Here is a 22,966-nt window from a genome sequence, read left to right on the forward strand (position 1 = left end):
AAAGGATAATAGAATTGTATTATTAATTTCTAAACTTTTATTACAGATTCAAGCGTTGGAGTTGGATCCAAATCTTTATCGTGTTGGACAATCCAAGATCTTTTTCCGCGCTGGAGTGTTGGCCCACTTGGAGGAGGAGAGGGACTACAAGATCACGGATATAATCGTCAATTTCCAGGCATTCTGTCGCGGTTTCTTGGCCAGGCGTAATTATCAAAAACGTCTGCAGCAGCTTAACGCGATCCGCATTATCCAGAGAAACTGTGCGGCCTACTTAAAGTTGCGTAATTGGCAATGGTGGCGATTGTACACCAAGGTGAAGCCTTTGCTGGAGGTTACCAAGCAGGAGGAAAAGCTCACGCAGAAGGAGGATGAACTGAAGCAGGTTCGCGACAAGCTGGAGTTACAACTGCACTCGGCTCAGGAGTATGAGCGCAAATATCAGCAGGCTATGGCAGAAAAGACTATGCTGGCCGAGCAATTGCAAGCAGAGGTCGAGCTTTGCGCGGAAGCCGAAGAGATGAGGGTTAGGCTGGTCGGGAGAAAGCAAGAGCTAGAAGAAATTTTGCACGATTTGGAAGCACGTATTGAGGAGGAAGAAGAGAGAAGCGCCGCGTTGACCGAGGAGAAGAAGAAGTTGAAATTAAACATCAGCGATCTGGAAGAGCAATTAGAGGAAGAGGAAGCTGCTAGGCAAAAACTACAATTGGAGAAGGTAGGATATGACACCAAGATCAAGAAATTAGAGGAAGATCTCGCTCTTTCGGATGATACTAATCAAAAGCTGCTAAAAGAGAAAAAGATTCTCGAGGAACGTGCCAATGATCTTTCACAGACTTTAGCTGAGGAAGAGGAGAAGGCAAAGCATTTATCGAAATTGAAAGCTAAACATGAAGCGACAATCGCTGATCTCGAGGAGAGACTTCTTAAAGATCATCAACAACGACAGGAGGTGGATAGATCCAAAAGGAAAGTTGAGACTGAAGTTTCAGATTTGAAGGATCAATTAGCCGAAAGGAAAATGCAAGTTGAGGAAATGCAGCTTCAACTTGGTAAACGCGAGGAAGAACTTAATCAAATTATGGCGAAATTGGACGAAGAAGGTGCCACTAAAGCTCAAGCTCAAAAAGCGCTTAGAGAATTGGAATCGCAATTAGCCGAACTTCAGGAAGATTTGGAAGCTGAAAAGGCGGCTAGAGGTAAAGCGGAGAAACAGAAGCGCGATTTGAATGAGGAACTCGAGGCGTTGAAGAATGAACTGCTCGATTCCTTAGACACTACCGCAGCTCAGCAAGAGTTGAGAAGCAAACGAGAACAAGAACTCGCGACATTGAAGAAAAATCTTGAAGAGGAAACCTCGCTGCATGAAGCCACGCTCGCCGATATGCGTCATAAGCATACGCAAGAACTGACAGTTTTAAATGAACAAATGGATGCATTGAAGAAAACGAAGGCGGTTCTAGAAAAGGCAAAGGGATCTTTGGAGGCGGAAAATGCCGATTTGGCTACAGAATTGAGATCTGTCAGTGCAAGCAGGCAAGAGTCTGATCGTCGTCGTAAACAAGCAGAGCAACAGTTGGCAGAGATAAATGCGAAACTGGCCGAGGTAGAACGAAACAAACAAGAATTAGTTGAAAAAGTGGCGAAATTGCAACAAGAAGCAGAAAGTATGATGCAACAATTGGAATCTGCCGAATTGAAAGCATCTGCGGCATCAAAGGCGTCGGCCACCTACGAATCCCAGTTTACCGAACTTCAACAGCAATTGGAGGAAGAAACGCGACAGAAACTGGCTCTCAGTTCGAAATTACGTGCACTAGAAAGCGAAAAAGAGAGCTTGCACGATCAAATTGAAGAGGAAGAAGAAGCAAAACGTGCCTTGGATAAGCAAGTGTTGAGTTTAAATGTACAATTAGCCGAAGCCAAGAAACGTGCCGATGATGAAGCAGAGGCCGCTACTGCTCTTGAGGAGGCCAGGAAGCGTTGTATGAAAGACATCGAAGGTCTTCAACGGCAAGTTGAGGAGTTACAGACAGCCAACGACAAGCTAGATAAATCGAAGAAGAAGATCCAGGCTGAACTGGAGGACAGTATCATCGAGTTGGAGGCGCAGCGAGCGAAGGTACTGGAGTTAGAAAAGAAGCAGAAGAACTTTGATAAGGTGCTAGCCGAGGAGAAAGCTGTATCTGAACAGTACGCAGAGCAACGGGATGCTGCGGAGAGAGAGGCGCGCGAGAAGGAGACAAGAGTATTATCATTAACTCGTGAATTGGACGAACTTAATGAGAAAGTTGAGGAACTTGAACGAGGCCGTAGAGGTCTACAATCGGAACTGGACGAATTGGTTAATAATCAAGGTACCGCTGACAAGAATGTCCATGAATTGGAGAAAGCAAAACGTTCATTAGAATCGCAATTGCAAGAGCAAAAATCGCAGGTAGAAGAATTAGAGGACGAGTTACAATTCACGGAAGATGCTAAACTACGGTTGGAGGTAAACATGCAAGCGTTACGAGCTCAGTTCGAGCGTGATCTACAGACCAAGGAAGAACAAGCGGAAGAAAAACGTCGAGGATTAGTGAAGCAGCTGCGTGATTTCGAGGCAGAGCTCGAGGATGAAAGAAAGCAACGTGCTGCAGCTATAGCAGCACGTAAAAAAATGGAGGCTGATTACAAGGATATTGAGCAACAATTGGAGATGCATAATAAGGTAAAGGAGGACGCGCTCAAACAACTAAAGAAACTTCAAGCTCAAATCAAGGATTGCACTAGAGAAACGGAGGAAGCCAGGGCCGCCAGAGATGAACTATCAGCTGCCTTTAAGGAGACTGAGAGAAAAGTCAAGAGCTTAGAAGCTGATCTGTTGCAATTAACTGAGGACTTTGCTAGCAGCGAGCGCGCCAGAAGAACTGCCGAAAACGAAAGAGATGAGTTGCAAGAGGAGGTCAATAATAACGCCAACAAGGGCACTTTGATGTTAGATGAGAAACGTAGGCTGGAGGCGAGAATTGCCACTTTGGAGGAAGAGTTAGAGGAGGAGCAGTCGAACGCCGAGATCGTGATGGATCGTGCCAGAAAAGGTCAAATTACGATCGAGCAATTAACAACAGATTTGGCGACTGAGCGATCCACCACGCAAAAGTTGGAGTCACACAAGCTGCTATTAGAAAGACAAAACAAAGAACTCAAGGCTAAGTTGACTGAATTGGAAACCGCGCAACGTGCCAAGACTAAGGCCACAATACAGCAATTGGAATCGAAGATTAATAATCTCGATGAGCAACTTGAAACCGAAGCCAAGGAGAGATTCGCTCAGCAGAAGATCAATCGCAAGCTGGAGAAGAAATTGAAGGAGCTAAGCCTACAGTTGGAGGACGAAAGACGAAACTCCGATCAATATAAAGAACAGTCGGAGAAAGTCAATGCCAGGATGAAGGCGTTGAAGAGACAATTGGACGAAGCAGAGGAGGAGATCAGCAGGCATAAGACCATGAAACGGAAAGCGCAGAGAGAAATGGACGACATGATAGAATCTCACGAGGAGCTCACGCGGGAACTGACGCATCTAAAGAATAAATTAAGGTAATTTCATGTCCTTTATTCTCAATCACATACATGCACACATAAATATGGAAGGAATAAAAAGATTTTAATATCAAAAAGTCCCGAAAATATGAATAGATACAGAATAACGGATTTAATAATTGGAAGATATTAAATAGAAAGAAGGTACTGTTAGATGATTTACATATGTATTATTTTGTTACACTTTTTAGGCCGTACGTATCTGTAACCTTAGGCGAACGTAATGAGGCAGTATTAAAGTAGTGTTTTATCTTTGAAGGAAGTGATCAACTTCTGACATGTGTAGGTGTCAAGAGAGAAAAAACGATTGGTATCCTACCTGAGAGAGTTTTTTGCTAGGAAACAATCCCATTAGTGTCCCCAGTGTGCTACAGTGAGTTAAACGAGCTCTTTTGGTTAATTTGAAACCGCTAACCCTGAAAATAATAATGCCGACTTGGACTGCTACCGTGTGTGATAGTGACATATTTCCCCCCTCCCCCCCCCCGGCATCTCCTTGAATGCAGTGTTTGTGAATGCATTTTTTTATCGTTTTCGATTATTTGACTTGCAGTACACACTATCAGTCAATAGTTTGGCAATATAAACTAGAAAATTGATTTTTCCGGTTTACAATATTCTTCGCATCCAAAGTTATCGCAGCAAATTTAAATATAAATTTATTTTGGTACAACATATTTTTTCATTAATAATTGCTTGATTTAATTATTAAAAATTTACTATTACTAGACACTACAGACGCGCGCTATTTAACTTTTTATTTTTTACTTTTTGAAAATAAACTACAACAATAATTGTATAAATAACTATCTATACAAATTTGACAGCTGTCAAAATTCAATCGCAATGACAATTACTCTCGCAACACAAAGTAAGCGTAGCGAGAGAATCAATTAGTATCGCGGAAAAACAGCAACAATACAATGGTAACATCTCCTTTTTACACAAAGGAGGAAGGAGGATTTCTTAATCCAAAAGTTTTTTTAAACTACTGACTGATAGCGAATATTTTTTTGCATTTGTACACAGGTATTCCAACAATGCAGTATCTAATTAATATAATATATGATCTGTTTAAAGGCGCGGTGGTCCTCCGATAAGTCTGAGCTCCACGAGGCTGAAACGCGGTTCCGTACAAACCGGCGGCTCGGGCGACGATTCAACAACGCAGGACGAGAGCATCGACGGGGAAGAGAATGCTAATTGAGTATCGGAGTCAGATCAATGTGCTCTCGAACTTCTGTGAATTATGTACATACGTGCGTCGAGAGGGTGTTGGCTTTTTTTTGTTCGATTCGCCGCGTTACACGGACTAAATCTATGTCTGGTGTCGCGAGTATAAAAGACCAGCTCCATGCAATTAAAATCAAAAGTCGTTTCGACGATGTCCCACAGCGTTTAAAGCCTTAAGATTATTGCGACGAGATAACGATCGTCCTGAGAGAGTTCGATTGACCATAGGTGCCGACGACCCGAAAAGAAAAAACCATGAAAAGCGAAATAGTAAAAGAGAACACGAGAATAATATAATCGAATAGAGGACTTTTGATACATTTTATATAGAACAAACGCAAACGTTGACCACATTTTATCTATATATATGAAAAGTGTGAGAAAGGGAGAAAAAAAGAGAAAAGATAAAATAAATTTTGGAGAAGAAAATCTTAATCATGAATAAATTTATTGTGGAGACTTATTTAACGAAACTTAAATCACGTAAACCTCTCGGACGAAAACAAATTTGCGCGAGGGAGCATTTCACTTTGACGCAGTCTTTTGTTTGATTTCCTGGAGCTGTCGAACTAATCCAGGACTCGCGAGATCCAACGGAGTCTTGCGCTCTCTGTTGGTGATCATCAAGTCCGCGCCGTGCGCCGTCAGCAGTTTTGCTTCTTCCACGCGATCCTCCTCGCAAGCGAGATGCAACGGTGTGTTGCCGTACGCGTCTCTCTGATCTGAGAAACAGCATGAAACAAAATACACGAAATTGCGTATAGATTTTGCGAGAGCGAGCGAACCTTTGTACTTTTCTAAGTTACAATTGGAAATATTTATATATATAAATATATATATATATATATATAGATTATATTTGATATTTTATATATTATACTGTAATAAGAGACAGCTGCATTTCAACAAACACACACAGACAAACAGATAGGACATACAGACGTTTCGCTACCTATGTTCAATTTCTTCCCGTACTCCATGAGGAGCTCTACGATGGCGATGTTGCCTTTCGAGGCGGATCTGTGGAGAGGCGTGGCACCCCGTTTGTCCGCGATGTTCACGTCTGCATCCCTCTCGAGCAATGCCATGCAGATGGACTTCCAGTTTTTAGACGCGGCGTACTGCAACGCCGAGTGACCATCGATCGTCATCGCGTTAACATTCGCTCCCTCGGTCAGCAACGTGTTAACAACCTTCTCGCGGCCAGCGGACGCCGCCAGAATCAGCGGAGTCATGTTTGTCTGCACGATTTAGACGTGACGCGATTTATTAACGTTTGATTTTGTACAAGGATCTAGCCGACGCAACGAACGGAATGAAAGTCTCGTGCTGATTATGCGACGCGTGCGTTACACGTGTGTGTGTGTGAGAGAGAGAGAGAGAGAGAAGGAATAGGATATGCAAAAAAATATGTAACGTATCGCGCGATGCATTTTGGACGCATTTTCGCTTTATACTTATTTTCTTATAAGTTTTTTTCTTATAAATGATCTTTGGAAAAATTATAATATAATTATACGTCCTCAAGTGTGTATATTATTAAGATCTCCATCTTTCTTTCGATAGGCCTCTCGGAATGAGGAATGAATTGGTTGTATGAGGTTGTAATGTAAGATTTTGCTTGATATCATGTTAAAGTAATTCAGTTAAACTATTATTATTTGTTAGATTTTTTCAAATTTATGATTAAGGGGCGTTTTAGATAGATAGGTTTACGATTCATTGAAACTCAACTATTTTGCTGCTACTAACAATAGATAACGTATTTTGAAGTATTTTTATAAAGAATGAGATATTTTCAGAAAAAATGTACATGATTGTACTATTTATTTGTATTACCAGTGTATGATCTATGTAGAATCTCGTTTGAAATTACGAGAGTTTAACTAACAATCGGTGCACGATATAATACAAGAATTATAATTTTTTCTTAAAGATATATGATATTTTGAGATACAGAAATAAAGTTGATCTAAACATAAGCGCGTGCCGCGGATTATTATTAAACATTTTATACAATGCATTTTAATAATTAAAGATACAACAATCACAAACCCGGACAAAGCTTTAAAAATATATAAAGAACAGAGTTAAAAATAAGTCTTTTTATTTAGATATAATTATGAGTTATACTATTTTTAATCAAACAAGAATATAGTTCGACAATTGTTTTAACAAAATAGACAAATATAATTTTGGATATAAATAATATTTTTAATTAATAATACGATAAAGATGTATCATGTTTAACACATCTCCAGACAGTTGATATTTTTTAAGAATATAAGAATTCATTGAAACTATTTTGTTTATATCCTCACACAATTCATAAAATGTCATCGAAATTTCAATAAACAGCTAACATCGGCTATTTTCGCGCGCGCGTTCTTTAATTTTAAAATACACTTTAATTGAAATTAATTTCAAAATTAATTTATTAGAAATCCGGCAATAAAACATATACTGCGTTCGTTGCGTCGCTCCAAATTCGAAATTGTTGCACGTAAAATAACGAATAGATTTTACTAGATTCAAGCATATTATGTCAATTATATCTGCCGCATTTAAAACTTGTTTCTTGATATGTGAAGAAAAATGAAAGAAAGAAAATTTTCGGGGAAATGCTTCGGGATCGAGTATATTAGAATGAGGTGAGATTTGTACGCGTGGTGCCTTCATTGGTGCCAAAAATTCAATCTCCAGCAATCAATCGGTTCGTGCCTGATCATAAAGATTTTATGCTCAGAGCTTTACGCTTTTTATATTGAAATGTCTTTTATAAATCTTTTTTCACATAAATTTTTAACAGAAAAAGTTCATAAGATTTATATATTTCAAAACTAATTGATTAAAGTTAAAAAATTAAATCATTAAAAATTAACCAAATTAACTAAAAAGGACCTTTTTAGGACTATAAAGTTAGTATCCAACTCTGCTAATTATGTGCCCCATGTCAATTAAAAAAAAAAATGCAAAAAGTACAACGTAGTACAGCTATTAAGTGCACGTGTCGTTTGTTTACATCATGCTGTAGCTAGACTGCGTTCAGAAATGTCACCCGAGTGCTCTTGGGTGTCATTCTATCCTTGTTTCACATTCAACGAACAACAATGATAGAATGATACCCGAGAGCACTCAGGTGATCTTTTCCGAACGCAGCCCTTATGCTAATCTTACGTCATCCGTTGGATCTACTGGTACATCCAGGGACAGCAAGTGTCTGACCAGATCGTCGTGGCCGCCTAATGCCGCCCAGTGCATCAACATTCGACCGTTCTGCAAGAAGAGAAAGTGTGATATAACCTCAAAAGCGCGCACGGTACACGGATAAAGCTATACGAACGCTGTCCGTTTGCGTCTTCAGCTTCTCGTTCTCGTTCAGCAGAATCTTCACGGCTGCGGTTTTGCCGCGATATGCCATATCGTACGGCGTGGACTCTTGCTGCGACAACATTTTTGCGGCTCTCCAAAAACTTCCACCGATGAATTGACAAGCTCTCAATGCTATGAATATGCGCGTTTTGAACGCGCGCGCAGAAATTACTCCGTTATTTTGTCACCAATATTGACTTGTCATGCATTCACAACTGTCTCTTGTCACAGCTGCAGCGACATGATCGGTACATACACACATGCAAAGAACATTTCATATGTCACATAGTTTACATGCGAAATGTATCAATAGGACGACATGAAAGTATGTACACTTAAAGTCTGTTCTTTTTAATTAAATTTCTTGTACAATAAATCTTCCCTTTTTCTCGGAAAGAAAAACAAAAGATAAACTATAAAATTCAGCTATAAAAAAGCTTGATGCATTCTGTTGATTATAATCTCGCTATGGTAATGAGAAAATTAATATTTCATACACACCTTTTTTTTTAACCTTCGTTAAAACACCATGAATCGTGCATATTCTTTGAATTAATTTTCGCTTTTATAAGTATGAAAAAATTAAGTAAATCTTACATATACTTTATTTTAATACTTCTAGAAAGTATTTGCATGGTTATTGTTTAAAAAAAAACTGTACATAAATGTTATGACTAATAAATAAGCACTTTCAAATTTTAAAATTGACATTTTAAACTATGAAAAAGAGAGATATATATATATATATATAAACTAATATAAACTGAACATGTATTACATTTATATTTTAAACAATTTTATTATTGTTACATAAAATTTACAACTTAAAGAAAATTTTTTTAAATATTTAATTTAAAAAAATTAAATTAAGATTCCAATATTTTTTAATGATTTGTGGAATCTATAATTTTTTAAATAATATTTTAAAGAAACATGCAGGTTGTCCAAAGATCAAGTGCTAATGAAGTTTTCAAAATAGCAATAAAATATCTGAAATTATCAAGTTTTTTCTAATAATTTTATGTGATATTCTTATATATAAAGTGAGAAATAAAATTATAATTTTATTTATAAGAAAATATCGGTAATATCAGTTAATATTTCACAAGTTGTATAATTTGTTACATGTAAAAATAATCTAACTTATCTTACATATTTTATTTTTCTCTTATTGAATTTTTAAAGTATATAATTTACTTGATTTAATAAATGTTTATGCAATGGATGACAAGAAGATGTACATGTATTAAAAAAAAAAACAAAAGATTGATTTTATGAAAAAATTATAATTTATTTATTATAATCCTAGAATTAATATTCGAGGTAGCAAACACTTATTTGGCGCACGTAAACAGATTACATACAATTGAAACAAAGCACAAAATTCAAAAAGATTATCATAAAGGATAAAACAGTTTTAAATGCTTTACTTGAAACTTACGTAATTGTTTTTAATTAATAATAGCGATAGTGAATGTAATGTAACTTCGTATAATTAAAAAAAAAACTTAACTGTATGAATTTAAACACATCATACTTTTGTGTTAAGTAATTTAATATTTGTATTTGAAATTCATTCTTAATAAATATCGTACTTTTACCTGAGCCACATCGTAAACAATATATTCATTGTATAATAATGCCGAATTTTTGTTGAGCTTAGCAGATACTCCCTTTCCATAGGGCACTTCAACGCCGTCTTCCATCTTGTAGATATCTTTTGGATCGGGTTGCGTCTGACCACAACCCATTGTCGAATGTTTCCCTTTCGGTAACTTCTCAATGTAATCCGATTGGTATCTCTCGTATATATTACCCAGGGCAACCTCGCAGAGCATCAATAAACCAGTTGGACTCTGGCTATGCGTGCAGCAATAATTCGCAGACTTCGACACCATATCGGCGAAATATATACCCTTGCCGAACATGTAGCCGGTAACGGGCGCTTCTGGCGGCGCGATACGCAAACCTTGGGACAGTATTCCCGCGAAATTCGTCGTTCTCGATCCGTGCCAGAGCAACTTTCGGTTGGGCAATTTCTTGAAGGGCTTGAACCTCTGTTCCTCGCCCTGTCTCTTGACGACAAACACTTCCTCGATCTCAAGGTCGTACTGCGTATGAGTAGCTGCGTGAGTATTCTTTACGTACTTCTCGATCATCTTGAATTCTTCGCTCGTCTTGTCCAATACATCGATGTCAGTCTTCAATTGCTTGTAATGACCGTCAAGTGGATTCTCCTTTGCGTCAGTCTTGTCACACAAAAGATTGTATGCGATCTCCATCTCGAGTAAGGCATCCAACATATCGCACTTGGTCTTAATCTCTTCCATTGTTTCGAGAATTTTCGGTCCGGACACTCCGAAATTGTGCGGTATCAGTGTGTAGAATCTGTTGGAAGCGTCAATCAATATGGTGCGATCCAAGTTACTCTTCTTCAATAACTCTTGCAATTCCGTTAGAACGGCGTATGCTTTCTCGATTTGTTTCTTAGACAATTTTCCGAGTGGCATCTTGTCCATGTCTATCTCGAACTCTAGCATAACTTTTTTCATCTCCGCTACGTCGAAAATGAGGCGCATCAAGTCCTGGATCGGTTTCTGTAAGTTACTTTTGATGTCTGAATCTAAAGAAGCATCAATATTCTCATCTCCATGGTCTAGATCAATCGGATACATTAAGTTCGGTTGCTTAATAAAATGCGCCCTATTTTTCCATTGGTTACCCGTTTTTTCTTCATATAATGATTCGAACTGTTCTATACATTCTTCCAAAGACATTTCTTCCAATTTGTTGCCACCAATTGTGGTGCCAATCCGACCCCAACTTCTAAATAAATGATATCTTTCTTGACGATCGTGTTTTAAAATTTGTATCTTGTAATAACTGTTTTTCTTTGCCTGTATGTTTGTTAGACCTAGCGTCGCGGTGTATTTATCTTTGTCTCTTTGATAAATATGCGCAATATGTTCCAAACCACTGTCAGGATCAACAGCTCCACCACCTTTTACCTTTACCTTCATTTTTCCTGAACTTGACTTTTCAAATTTGCTTTTGCTCTTAGAAGCATTGGATTTTGCGATAACATTAGAAAGCCTAGCATTAATATCGCCACCCCAGCTAGAAATAGTTTTCTTTTTCAGGAGCATGATGGGAGCGTCCGTGTACTCTTTTGCTTCATCTATAAAATCTTCCGTTATTACTTGAATGTCGTGTGACTTAACTTCCTCCATTCTTTTATTCATTTTGTCCACTTCATTTTGATTTGAAATTACAGCAGCTAGATCTTGGTGGATTTTTGTCGTAACAGTACCACCTAACAACAAAATTTCTTTTTTCAAATCCTCTTTGTCTCTCTGTGTACGACCTAATATAACAAATTGCATGTTCTTTAGAGGACGTGGTTTTCCTTGTACTTTCGGTCCATCTGTTTCATCTTCTTCTTTTTTAACAGAACTTGATGACGATGCTATTATCTTAAAGATTCGTTTCTTTACTTTGGACTTGTATGACCTAAAAACAAATCATGAGATTTAATAAACTTTTATATTATGTTTATTAATTATTAAAATAAAGAAATGTGTAGAATTAATCTGTTTAATGAAGTTCCACTTTGTTTGATAAGAGATATACCGAGACTTACTCAATTGGGAAATCTTCCTTCATGTCACTCGGTATTGCACACTTCTTCCTTTTTGGATCCTGTGTAACATATTCACATTTAGTCCATTCTGTTGCATTACCAGTACATTTATAACCCAAACCAGAATTGTATACGAGTTGTCCTTTACATTTTGGACAGGGTTCTAGAGCTCCAAAGTACAATATATCTGATAAAAGACTTATGATCTGTAAACAAAATTTGATTAAAATGATATAATAAACCTGCTTAAAAGTCATGTATTATAGATAGATTTGTATAATTAAAGAAAAAAATATTTATTAAGTGTCACAATATAAATGTATATTACATTTGATGTGCCAGATGGAACTTCCTGACGATTTTTTTCCAACAATGCAATCATTTCTTTCTTTTCAAGGATTGATATCTTATCCTTTATAGCATACAACTCATCATTTTGTTTTTTCATCAATTTCTGTTCTTCTGCATCTTCGGGTTCATCCTTGATTTTTTTAGGAGGTGGTGGCACTTCGCCCTGTGTCACTTTGGGCAATGAAGTCTTCAGACTCTGCTGGTCTTCTTTGGAAAGCTGCTTGGCACCTGGAAGTTTGTCTCCACTCTCGTAATATCCCATGTCTGCTCTTAATTTTGCGAAGCATTCCACGTGATGCCATCTGTCCAGACCGCCATATCTCCTGGCTTCATCGCTTTCATAATCTTTTTTTGATATTCTCACCTCGTCCTTTATTATTTTCTCTTGACATCCTATGCAAGTGGACCTACTGGACTTAGCATATTCCACTCTAAAATCACCCCCGCCACTGCCAGCTTTCGTTCTTTTCCTTCCTTTTCCTACGGGAGGTGCATTACGAGCTTCTTCTGTGAATGTAAAAATAGAAAAAATAGATAAAGTGATAAAATAAATTAATTTAAACTAGAAAGAGATTGTGCTTAGCTCGTCTACCAACCAAGTTTCTTTCGAATCGCATCTTGATCCTCATTGCGAATTTGATCAAAACAACCTATTTCATCGGTGGAACTTGGTCTTTGTTTTGTGAAAAAGCATTTGAAGTGATACCATCTGGGTATCTTTCCATCATGAACAGGACTCTGAAAATATATAAATATTTCTATAATGTAATTTATTTTTCATACAAATATCTCGAATAAGTATAGTTTTGAAAGTGAAAGAATCTCCTAAACACGACTAATCATATTTATTTATAAAGTGTTTTAAAAAGTCCATAGAAAACAATAACAAATGAAGAAACCAATATCATGTTGCAAGGACAAAAATAGCGTTAAACTTTCTAACGCAGCAGGAAATAAGAACATACGTTTATATAACTTTTGTATTATCTGAACCCTGAATACAAGGAAACACCTTGAACAAAGAGAAAGCAAATAACTGCATGCAAATAACTGAATAATTCATCGTGTGTGATGTAACAGCGATGGCATCGCGCAGGTGACGCAGTTATCCGGCGTGACACCATCGGGTGCGCTATCATTACACAAGATCATTAGTTCAATGATAAGCGCACGTATCTCTCTGCCGCGCGAAACGTAGCTCGCCACTAATCCCCAAAGATACTAGAACATATTTGACCACAAATAACGCGTAATTCGCGCGCTTTCCTCGCCACGTACCTGAACGACTGCAGCGAGCCTCAGGGTTGACTTGCTTATTGGCCCCTTGCATAATTGGCACTTGGAGCGATCGCTCTTCGCGTATTCCGCCAGATACTTCGTATCGTCATCCATTTCGCCGAACGACACCTTGACTTCGATACTCTGAGATGCCTGCGAAAAGAATGAGAAACGATACAATGGCTCGCGCGACAACACCGGCTAACATGTGGCGCTGACACCGGTCACGTTCGGCATCGGGTAACGGTAGGTTTCGAATGCACGCACGCTCACGCCGTCGGACGATTGTCATTTCCGGGATCAGTGGTTGCTCATCGTCTCGGTCGCGTCGCGTCTAGACATTCGTGCCTCATGACCGTTAATTAAAATAGAAAAAAACAATATTTTTTATCGATTAATTTTAATTTTATTTGGACTGTTATTCGCACACACATACACACACAGCAGTAGTATTAATTTTTTAGATTTGATTCTTAATAATAAATGTTCAATTACCATTGAACATTTTTTAAGCACAAAAGCTTTTTTTTAATTTTAATCAATCCATTAAAAAAAAGTTTTAATTTTAGCAATTTTAAAATTTAATTTTAATTGAATTAAAAATTTAGAGTTTAATTAAATTAATTTATATAAAAATATTTTTTATTAAAACTTTTTACAATATTAATTTAAAAATTTACAAAAATTTATAATTAAAACTATAAAAATTTGTTATTTTATGATGGAAGAAAGAATGTGTGCATGGCATATATATAAGCACAACATACATAAATATATACTTTGTCATGTTGACTATAAACTATTAAAGAATAAATGATCAGAAATTAATGACATATGCTGGGGTTTTAGTATTTTTTAAAACTAAAAAAATGAGATATTTCCAGTATATACGCGACGAAAGAAAAAAAAAAAAAATAAATCTGCCTCCTGTGAGGTTTGAACTCACGACCCCTGGTTTACGAGACCAGTGCTCTACCACTGAGCTAAAGAGGCTTCGGATTACTGTTTGCTTAGAAAGCCATAAACCTTTTCTCAATTAGCTAACAAAAATTAGCTAATAAAAATAACTGTTGCAAAGATAACTCTATTTAATTATGTAAAATTATATTTTAAGAAATTCTCGAACGCATTTGTTTACATATCCATCGATCACGGCGGTTTCAAAAACAGACAATTTTTTTACTATTATATTTTTTCCTTTTGTTTTCATATATCTGTAATTAAAAGTAAATTGCCATTTAACGATTTTCTAACAGAAGATTAGCAATTGTATTTTGTTGTAAAAGAATTTTGTGAACACAGATAAAGATGAAAGAGTTCATTATTCTCAAAAGTGAAATCGAAATGTAGAAGTTAATGTAAAAGTTTAGTCGGAAAGAATTTCTGATCCAAACGAAAGATGATACTTCTTCAATGAAACTGGTGGATGCTTCATGGAACTCGGATCCTTTTGGACTCTGGATCACGATCTCGGATGATGAATCGTCATAGACTTGGACGGACGAAAGGGTCTCCGGGTCGAAAAGTTCGTATCCCGAATCAAGATTATCGAGTTGGCGCCGGACATGTTTCGAAGTGCGAAATGCAATCTCCAGGGACTTTCCTCAAGGCCTGGCGACGAAGATAAAAAGCACCGGAAGACGATAAAAGCTATCACTCGCGTGCCGAACGGAAACTGTTGTTTCCCGCCCTCCGCTATATGGACAAGTGCAGCCCCAAACAAAAGGATGGATTCCCTGCTCCCAGTCCTCGCCGTCTCGTGCTTAATGACGCAAATCTAATTTTCTTCTGTGCCGGAATCTTTCGCGCGTAGCTTCGCAATCACGCTTATTGTGTTTATGATTATCGCGTGAAGCGGTGCGTGAAGCCGGAAGTGTTTAAAACCGCGTAAACCAACGTGCTATTATTATCCGACGTAAAGGCGGTGTCCGCGACGTGTTTGCTCTTGAAATAAGATACATCTTTTTAACATTGTCTCGAATTAAAACCCTGCAGATTCCTCGTTAACTCGTTGTGCGCGAATCCACGCACATGTATGTGCGTCTCATATAGTTGCGTGAAGATGAAGTGTTCTTCAATGATACTGCTGTTATTTGCTTTCTTTGGACAGTGCATTGTTTGCTCTTGGCAGATACAGCGTAAGCAATAACACACATATTTAAAAAAAAAAGAATTTACAACTAATCTTAAAAAGGTGACATTGCACAGAATAATAGCGTCGTATAACCGTAATATTTTCTTACAAAACCAACAGCGAATCACTTCTTTAAAGGCCGATTTCACCAAATCCGGTTACCTTAACCGATCGGTTTTTCCATTGGAATTGACCAATCGCGTTTGTTAATTTTACTTAACGACAAATTGGTCAATTCCAATGGAATAACCGACCGGTTAAGGTAACCGGAGTTGGTGAAATCGGTTCTAAGACGGTTACAGATATATGTACACAAAGAAATTAATTTTATCGCGGAAAATTGTGTTACTTTCGAAATTGAAATAACATTATTGCTCTTATACTTATGGAATAAGTTTAGAGAAATATTGATTCAAAGGCAAATACATGCATTTAATAACGCATGTAAACTGACGCAGTAAACAGTTACAGTAATTGATACGTTTATTATAATGTGACATGTTTGCTACAGGTAGAAAATCGCTTCGATAGCAGCATTAATAACAAATATTACACTCGATTGGCAATATTATAAACTGTCTCCTATCGTAACTATGTACGGTTACTTTACTTGTATTTACTTTATCTTATTATTATTGATTTCGTCAAAGAACTTTATAGTCTTACAAATCCGTTCCATTATTGCAATCATAAACAGAATCGAATTCACAAATTGACGCATCCTTAGTGGAGTTTTTTAATTATCGTTTTAATTTTAGTTCGATGTCCTATGGTGAAGCTGAATAATGGAAGAGTTCGTATACGGGCTCGAGGTAGACTCATGAGATTTTTATGTGATGATGGATATACTCTTGTGGGCAACAAGTATTCTACGTGCGTACGTGGTCAATGGGACACACCTAAGCCCGTGTGTGTGAGTAAGTAGTAAAATTTTACGTGTTAAAAAGAAAATTAATTGGTAAAATTGTTAATTAACAAATTCTGGGATTTGCAATCTGATGTCTGTATTCCTTCTTGATCGATTGTCTTTGAAAATTATTTAATTTCCAATAATTTAATATTTAGAAATGTGATTTAGAGAAATAATAAATTCTCTTGACGAAAGATTTGACAATTAATCTGTAGCTTCAATAAAGAGGCAAAATCTTACATTGGCAAATACACTTTTTCTTTGGTCCATTTTTTATTGTTTACAAGCTACAAACAATACTATTTTAATTAGAAGATGCTAAAATGAGGGATGCTAAAATGAGGAAGCATTTATTTGATGCTACAATTGCTTCCAAGTTAATTGGTCAATTAGAGTAAAAATTTTACCAACTGATCAATCAAATTAAAAAATACGTCGAAGCATTAAGTAGGTTCCAGTCTAAAACACGTGTATGAAGCAGTGTCAATGTATAATAGAAAAGTGCAATAAAATTGTTGCATTATGATGGCTCTTGCGCTGACAATATTTATTTAGTTTTATACGGGAAGGAATTATCGATGTCACAACAATATATTATAAATATAAATACAACAGTGATTTTGAGGTTTGAAATGAGATAACATGCGACTAGATTAGATTTTTTTTCATTTAGACAGGGGTTGTCCGATGCCGCCAAAACTGGATAATTCAATTATGATACCGAAATTGCAAGGTGCAATATTAATGTTCTTCTGCGAGCCTAATTACTCCCTGATCGGCAGCGCTGAAATTTATTGCGATGGACGTCAGTGGAATGGAACGATTCCTTATTGTCGAGGTATTGCAATAAAAAGCTTTTATTATTTTATTTTATCATTATTTTATTATTTCTTATCATTTTATGATTTTGAATTTTATTATTTACAGAACTTATTTTATTTTCATTGTTATTGCTTCGCTCGCTTAAAAAATGCATTGAAACCTGTAATCAAGTTACAAGATACGAGTATTTTAGGGTAAAAATTATTTCTAGCAGCGCAAAAACACTAACTAACTTGCTAAATTTGCAATATATATTTATTCTTATATAACTGCATTATTCTTATATACTGCTTTTTTCCTGCCCCTTTGTCCCTTTTAGCCTTTCCCTTACTTAATTTTAATTAAATAATTTTATAATTTTTTTCTTCTTTGACGATAACGTTTTATTTGAGTTAAAATTTGCAACTTTTGTGATGTAATCTGTGATAAGGCGTGAACGTATCCGCGCCGACAAAATGCGACTTTGAAAGCCCGGATCTTTGCTGGTGGGAACAAGATCCTCAGCATGATTTCGATTGGAAACGTCATAACTTCGAGACACCGAGTTTACACATCGGCACCGGTCCGACGCATGATCATACTCTGGGAGCCGGAAATGACGGTACGTATCTTTGTATGACTATGATGTTTCACCGGAATATTAGAATATTAGATTAGAAATTACGTAGAAAAGAAATATCTATTTTTTTTCCTAATTGCGCACATTTGTTGATTTCAGGCCATTATCTTTACATCGAGGCATCTGGACGCTTGGTGAACGATACGGCGAGAATTATATCTCCACTGTACAATTCTTCATTGACTGAATCGGGATGTTTTTCGTTATGGTAAATAATGCTATGTCAAATACAATATTACTTCAATTTATAATAATTATTGATAATTTTATATATGACTTTAGTTACCGTCTTATTTTTTTATAATAAAAATATTATTTTTTATAATTAAATCGCTTTTTAAAGAAAATTTTTATATAAATTTAACAAATAAATATATGTTTATAAATATAAAAATTTATTAAAATAAAATCGATACGAGAATTTATTAAAATAGAATAAAGTGAAAAGAGAAATGCGGCGTATTGTTAAACTTTCTGACATTTAATTTATCGTAATAATATAAAGGTTTCGTGCCATGTGCATACGATTTTATAAAGCTTATATATTTTATTTTTTATTTTATGCATTATTTTTTGATAGGTATCATATGTACGGTGCCACGATCGGTTCATTGAATATATATTTCAAGCCGGAGCTTACTGCGCCGCGACTGATATTCACCAAAAGTGGAAACCAAGGAAATCAATGGTTTCATGGCATTTCCAGTCTACCGAAAGTTAACGTCAGCTTTCAGGTACGTATAATAAAGTTGTGCTTTATATGATAATGTTATGTTTATTAAAATATATTATAAGAAATCAGGTACTTCTGCTGTGAAGCTTTTATACGTACATTTCAAATGTTTAAATTTGATTTGGTAATTAACTTGTTCATATACAGATAATTATAAATTTAATATTATCCTTGAATTAAAAAAAAAGATTCAAATATTTTTTTATAGATTATTATAGAAGGAGTGCGAGGTATCAGTTACGTAAGCGATATTGCGATTGACGATGTTGCTATTTTACAAGGGGATGAGTGTACTGTTAAAAACGAAACTACCGTAACAGTAAGTGATTACGGTAAGTTTATAAAGTTTGTAACGTACCCTTTATAATATATCGTTATAGTTTAATATTTAATTTGCGCTAAGGATAACTCATATACGGAATCAAAACGTTTGAATTTGTTTGTAATACATGCACTTTATGCATTGATTAGGATATAAAGTCTTTTTTTTGCATATCTTTTAACGCGCAGACTCCTACAATATTTTCCCAATCACTTATTTTGCAATTGTATCTTTTCAGATCAAGTCGAAATAATTAACGCGCAACAGACCTGTCGGGATAGATGCGTTTTGATCAATGAAACCATTATCTTTCCCGTTCCGACAGAGAGTTTTGGACCGGAGAGTTGCCTTTGCACGATCGATTGTGCGGAACGCTCTATTTGCTGCCCAGATTACGCTGAATATTGCATACTAGGTAACTGTTTACTATTTTAATAGAAACCTCAATAGGATGTTTTGTTGATAGAATGCTTATATTAAAATCTGCTTATATTTGAATCGAGATATAAAATCATGATAACGCTGACTTATAACTTAGGGTATATTTCTGAGTTTTGCGAAATTTCTATGATTAAAATCGATTGCAGGAAACACAATATTTGATATTACGACGGAGTCACTAATTGAAATTACACCGATTGCACCGGTGAAGAATTCTACTCTGACAGGATTTCCTATAAATCCGAAGGACGATATTGACCCAAGTATGCCTAACACGACAATGTCGACGACCACACGAAGACCCACCACCACAGCACCAAGGCGACCTTCGACTACAACCAAGGCACAAACCAGAAGAACAACGCAAAGAACAACACCTGTGAAGCCAACGCAGCAGGCCGAAACGAAGGAAACGCCATTCCTACCCAAAGCTTCGACAATGAAAGACATAGAACCTCAAGATCAATCTGGTATATCTGTTTCATTATATAATATATAGAGAGAGTAAGAAAGAATATCTGTAAATTAAAGATGGATTAAATTGCGATGGGATGTCGATAGTTTAGTTATTGAAAAAAGTCCGAAGTGAGTTAAAAAGTTACAGATTTATCACTTTTGAAAAATTGTTTACAGATTTACAATGTATTTAAATGTCGAGTGAACCTTGTCTTTTTACGAACTTTCTCTCTCTCTCTCTCTCTCTCTCTCTCTCTCTCTCTCTCTCTCTCTCTCTCTCTCTCTCTCTCTCTCTGTGTGTGTGTGTAAATTTTGACTCTTATTAAACAAATTATAAGAAAAATTGCACAAGCTCAATTTTTATTCTCTTAGAATAACATTTATACTCTATAAGATTTATAAAATATTATTTTAATAAAGAAAAAAAATGTAGAATTTTGGACACAAATAATTTGTCTCAAAAGCTAATTTTATTATTGAAAAAAGTTTTTAATTATTTATTTAATTGCTTTATTTAATTGCCCGTTTCTGCCAATGTAGATTAACTTTAATCTCGATTTAATTTACTTGTTATCTCATTCTAGTTCTAAAAATTAGAAAAAGATAAAGGTCAAGTTAAATCGAGATTAAAGTTAATCTACGTTGGTAGAAATGAGCCTTAATTATTCACATTGTAATATATGAGTTGTCATTCTAAATCATTAATTTGACGATTTAGAATGACAGTTCGACAATAAATTTTTGTTCTTTTATTTGCTAGGATTATACTGATTATTGTTACTGACGATGAAAAAAATTTGTAGATGTGCACAAGGAAATAGAAAAGTATATGACAACGATAACACAAGATAGAGGGATCACAATACCAGAGATCATCGCCGCAGTAGGTGCAACTTTGTTTATCGTAACAATTGCGATAGTGATTTTCTTTATCAGAAGAAGGAAAACTTACAAAAGAGGAGCGAGCGGTTCAGCGCTCTCAGAAGATAGTGACGTCCGTTTCTTGACATCCGATGAAATTCTCGACTTTAATTTAGCCCGACCTACTGATAACGACGAAATGTAGCCCTACGTTATTAAAATTCCTCCTTTAAATGGAGTTAAATTAAATTGATTTTTTGATAAAATGATTGATTAACAAATTGATTAAGCGAATAGAGTCTCGTAGAAAACTCCATGAATGGAACATAATCGCAGCTGTATTTTGTTTTTATTGATCATTTCAACTTTTTCAATTATTGACGATATAAAATTCTCGATATTTTGCTCATCCAGAGGAAACTATGTTTCTTTAAGATATTAAAATTATGTATATTTTTGTTTAACTATTTTAAAATAATAATAAAACTTAACTTTTATGCTAATAAATGTTATATAATAAGAATAAGTATTATAATAGGGAGTATTATAATAAGAATAATAAGTATTATTGCGGACTTATTATTATGCCATTATAGAAGATTTTTTAAAAAGGTTAAATACTACAAATGCATGTACAATTTTAATTTTTTACATATGAAGAAATTATATAATTTTATATATTAAACTTATAGTAATTATTATATAATTATCGTCCGTATAAATATATTATTCATTATTAATAAAAGAATAAGTTATTTTACAAAACTCGGGAGTATTTTAATTTATTCTTTCTTTCTTTCTATTCTTTTGACATTAAAAAAATTATTTTATTTCAATAATAATGCGCCGTCATAATTTATATACAATTTTAACACGTTAAACTTTCTAATTATTTCAATATACTTTTACTAATTTTCATAATTTCAGCACAGTGCGACCTAATTCTTCGATGATGAAGGTAACGCTCGAGAGATTAACCGATAGCACATTGTGCAACGTCTATTTGGGAAGTCAAACACGCACATAGGATTGATGTCGGGCGCACCGATTGATTTCACTCTGCGAATACGTCATTGCCAAAATATTTAAGCCAGATCACGTAGTTTCAATAGCACGTCTAGACAATCGGCAGCTAGACAGATGGACGTTTCAAGGGGTCTAGACGTTTAGATAGTTATATTACATACATATCTCACGGTTCGAGTTGCGGCTATAGGGAGGATCTCCGTTTTCAGATTGTCGACAAAGAATTTTTCTAATTAAGCACAAAAGATCCCACGACTGTCGGCTTAATAAATTATTTATGAACCTACTCTGTAGTCGCGGCATGTGGAGTTTTTGTGGTGAACTATACAGGTTTGCGGATGTCGTGAAACGTTACTTTTCTCTCAGGAGAGAGTACCGAGGAAGAATACAAAGCGAAAAGTGAATATCGAATTTAGTACGTGCGTGGTCGATTTACTGCACGGCGCAGGTTCGACCGCGTTTCACGATTCTGACGCATTGTGTGTGCGATTTGAATTATTACATTTATTTACAAAGTATCTTACACGAGTACGAGATATGAAGTTTGCTAAAGAAAAATATCGTGTATCTTTATGTGCTATTGTAAAATTTTTATATTTCTTTTTTCAATACCAAATCTTTTCGACAAGAAAAGCTTTAATAAAAAAGCTTTATTAAAGCTTTTCTTCAGTAGTAAGAAATAATAGAAGAAATTTTATTATAGTGCTTTTAGAAAACGTTTCTAATTTCTACATTTTTATCTTTTTATTTAATTTATTTTACGTTACTTCTTTAATTAATGATTCTCGAGTGATTCTCGAATACTAAAATGCAAGTGCACATACTAGTTCTCTTCAATGCATTTTTGATTTGTGAAATATATTAGTTGGATAATTTTCTGAATCCAAATAACGGTAACCATCGTTCTTTAAATAATAGTATGACCATGGTCAATTGTGTAATACCAGTCCGATGGTCAAATTAATTGTCACGCGATCATTTCTTGCTAATCAATGTGAGTCTGGAATTAATTTAATTGATGCTCTTCACGTTAATTAGTATGACACGATCGTGCGACAATTAATTTGACCACTGGTTTGATATCCTACGATTGACCATGGCCATACCATTATTCAAATGACAAAATGATTATTTGTACTCAGCAAATTACCCAGTTATCTCAATCAAGATTGGATTGAAGAGA

The 22,966-nt window shown here is 35.6% G+C and overlaps 4 protein-coding genes and 1 non-coding gene across 17 annotated transcripts in view; 2 read left to right on the forward strand and 3 right to left on the reverse strand.

Annotated features, from left to right (window-relative positions):
* The window catches only part of LOC105837864 (myosin heavy chain, non-muscle), a 35,477-nt gene extending 30,413 nt beyond the window's left edge, over nucleotides 1-5,064 (forward strand). For 11 of the 12 annotated variants that reach the window (XM_036285061.1, XM_036285062.1, XM_036285070.1 and 8 more), the window contains 2 exons: nucleotides 47-3,582; nucleotides 4,666-5,064. In XM_036285061.1, coding sequence (XP_036140954.1) covers nucleotides 47-3,582; nucleotides 4,666-4,792 — 3,663 coding nt within the window. In that variant the 3' untranslated portion in view covers nucleotides 4,793-5,064. Of the gene's footprint in view, nucleotides 1-46; nucleotides 3,583-3,776; nucleotides 3,868-4,665 lie in introns of all 12 variants that reach the window. The other variant, XM_036285063.1, reaches the window with a different exon arrangement.
* A 185-nt stretch (nucleotides 5,065-5,249) lies between these two features.
* LOC105837868 (26S proteasome non-ATPase regulatory subunit 10) lies at nucleotides 5,250-8,939 on the reverse strand. The gene is made up of 4 exons (XM_012683014.3): nucleotides 8,162-8,939; nucleotides 7,996-8,094; nucleotides 5,771-6,059; nucleotides 5,250-5,540 (listed from the first exon to the last, which is right to left on the reverse strand). The coding sequence occupies exons 1-4, from the start codon at nucleotides 8,270-8,272 to the stop codon at nucleotides 5,344-5,346; spliced, it is 696 nt and encodes a 231-aa protein (XP_012538468.1). The 5' UTR covers nucleotides 8,273-8,939; the 3' UTR covers nucleotides 5,250-5,343.
* A 302-nt stretch (nucleotides 8,940-9,241) lies between these two features.
* On the reverse strand, nucleotides 9,242-13,835 carry LOC105837880 (poly [ADP-ribose] polymerase). The gene is made up of 5 exons (XM_012683038.3): nucleotides 13,460-13,835; nucleotides 12,778-12,919; nucleotides 12,159-12,688; nucleotides 11,831-12,036; nucleotides 9,242-11,700 (listed from the first exon to the last, which is right to left on the reverse strand). The coding sequence occupies exons 1-5, from the start codon at nucleotides 13,571-13,573 to the stop codon at nucleotides 9,744-9,746; spliced, it is 2,949 nt and encodes a 982-aa protein (XP_012538492.2). The 5' UTR covers nucleotides 13,574-13,835; the 3' UTR covers nucleotides 9,242-9,743.
* Nucleotides 13,836-14,103: 268 nt separating this feature from the next.
* Nucleotides 14,104-21,447, forward strand: LOC105837883 (MAM and LDL-receptor class A domain-containing protein 2). 2 transcript variants are annotated; one of them, XM_012683040.3, is made up of 10 exons: nucleotides 14,104-15,597; nucleotides 16,352-16,510; nucleotides 17,177-17,341; nucleotides 17,756-17,926; nucleotides 18,044-18,152; nucleotides 18,525-18,678; nucleotides 18,886-19,009; nucleotides 19,238-19,414; nucleotides 19,587-19,910; nucleotides 20,700-21,447. In XM_012683040.3, exons 1-10 carry the CDS (start codon nucleotides 15,495-15,497, stop codon nucleotides 20,960-20,962), a joined length of 1,749 nt encoding a protein of 582 aa, XP_012538494.1. In that variant the 5' UTR covers nucleotides 14,104-15,494; the 3' UTR covers nucleotides 20,963-21,447. The 2 variants fall into 2 exon arrangements, with proteins under 2 accessions (XP_012538494.1, XP_036140457.1); XM_036284564.1 differs by lacking the exon at nucleotides 14,104-15,597 and having other exon boundaries at nucleotides 16,421-16,506; nucleotides 20,700-21,446.
* On the reverse strand, nucleotides 14,381-14,452 carry Trnat-cgu. The gene has a single exon. It is a non-coding gene; the product is annotated as a tRNA-Thr (tRNA).
* Nucleotides 21,448-22,966: the final 1,519 nt, after the last annotated feature.

This window comes from Monomorium pharaonis, chromosome 3 (genome assembly GCF_013373865.1).
Source record: "Monomorium pharaonis isolate MP-MQ-018 chromosome 3, ASM1337386v2, whole genome shotgun sequence".
Lineage (NCBI taxonomy): Eukaryota > Metazoa > Arthropoda > Insecta > Hymenoptera > Formicidae > Monomorium > Monomorium pharaonis.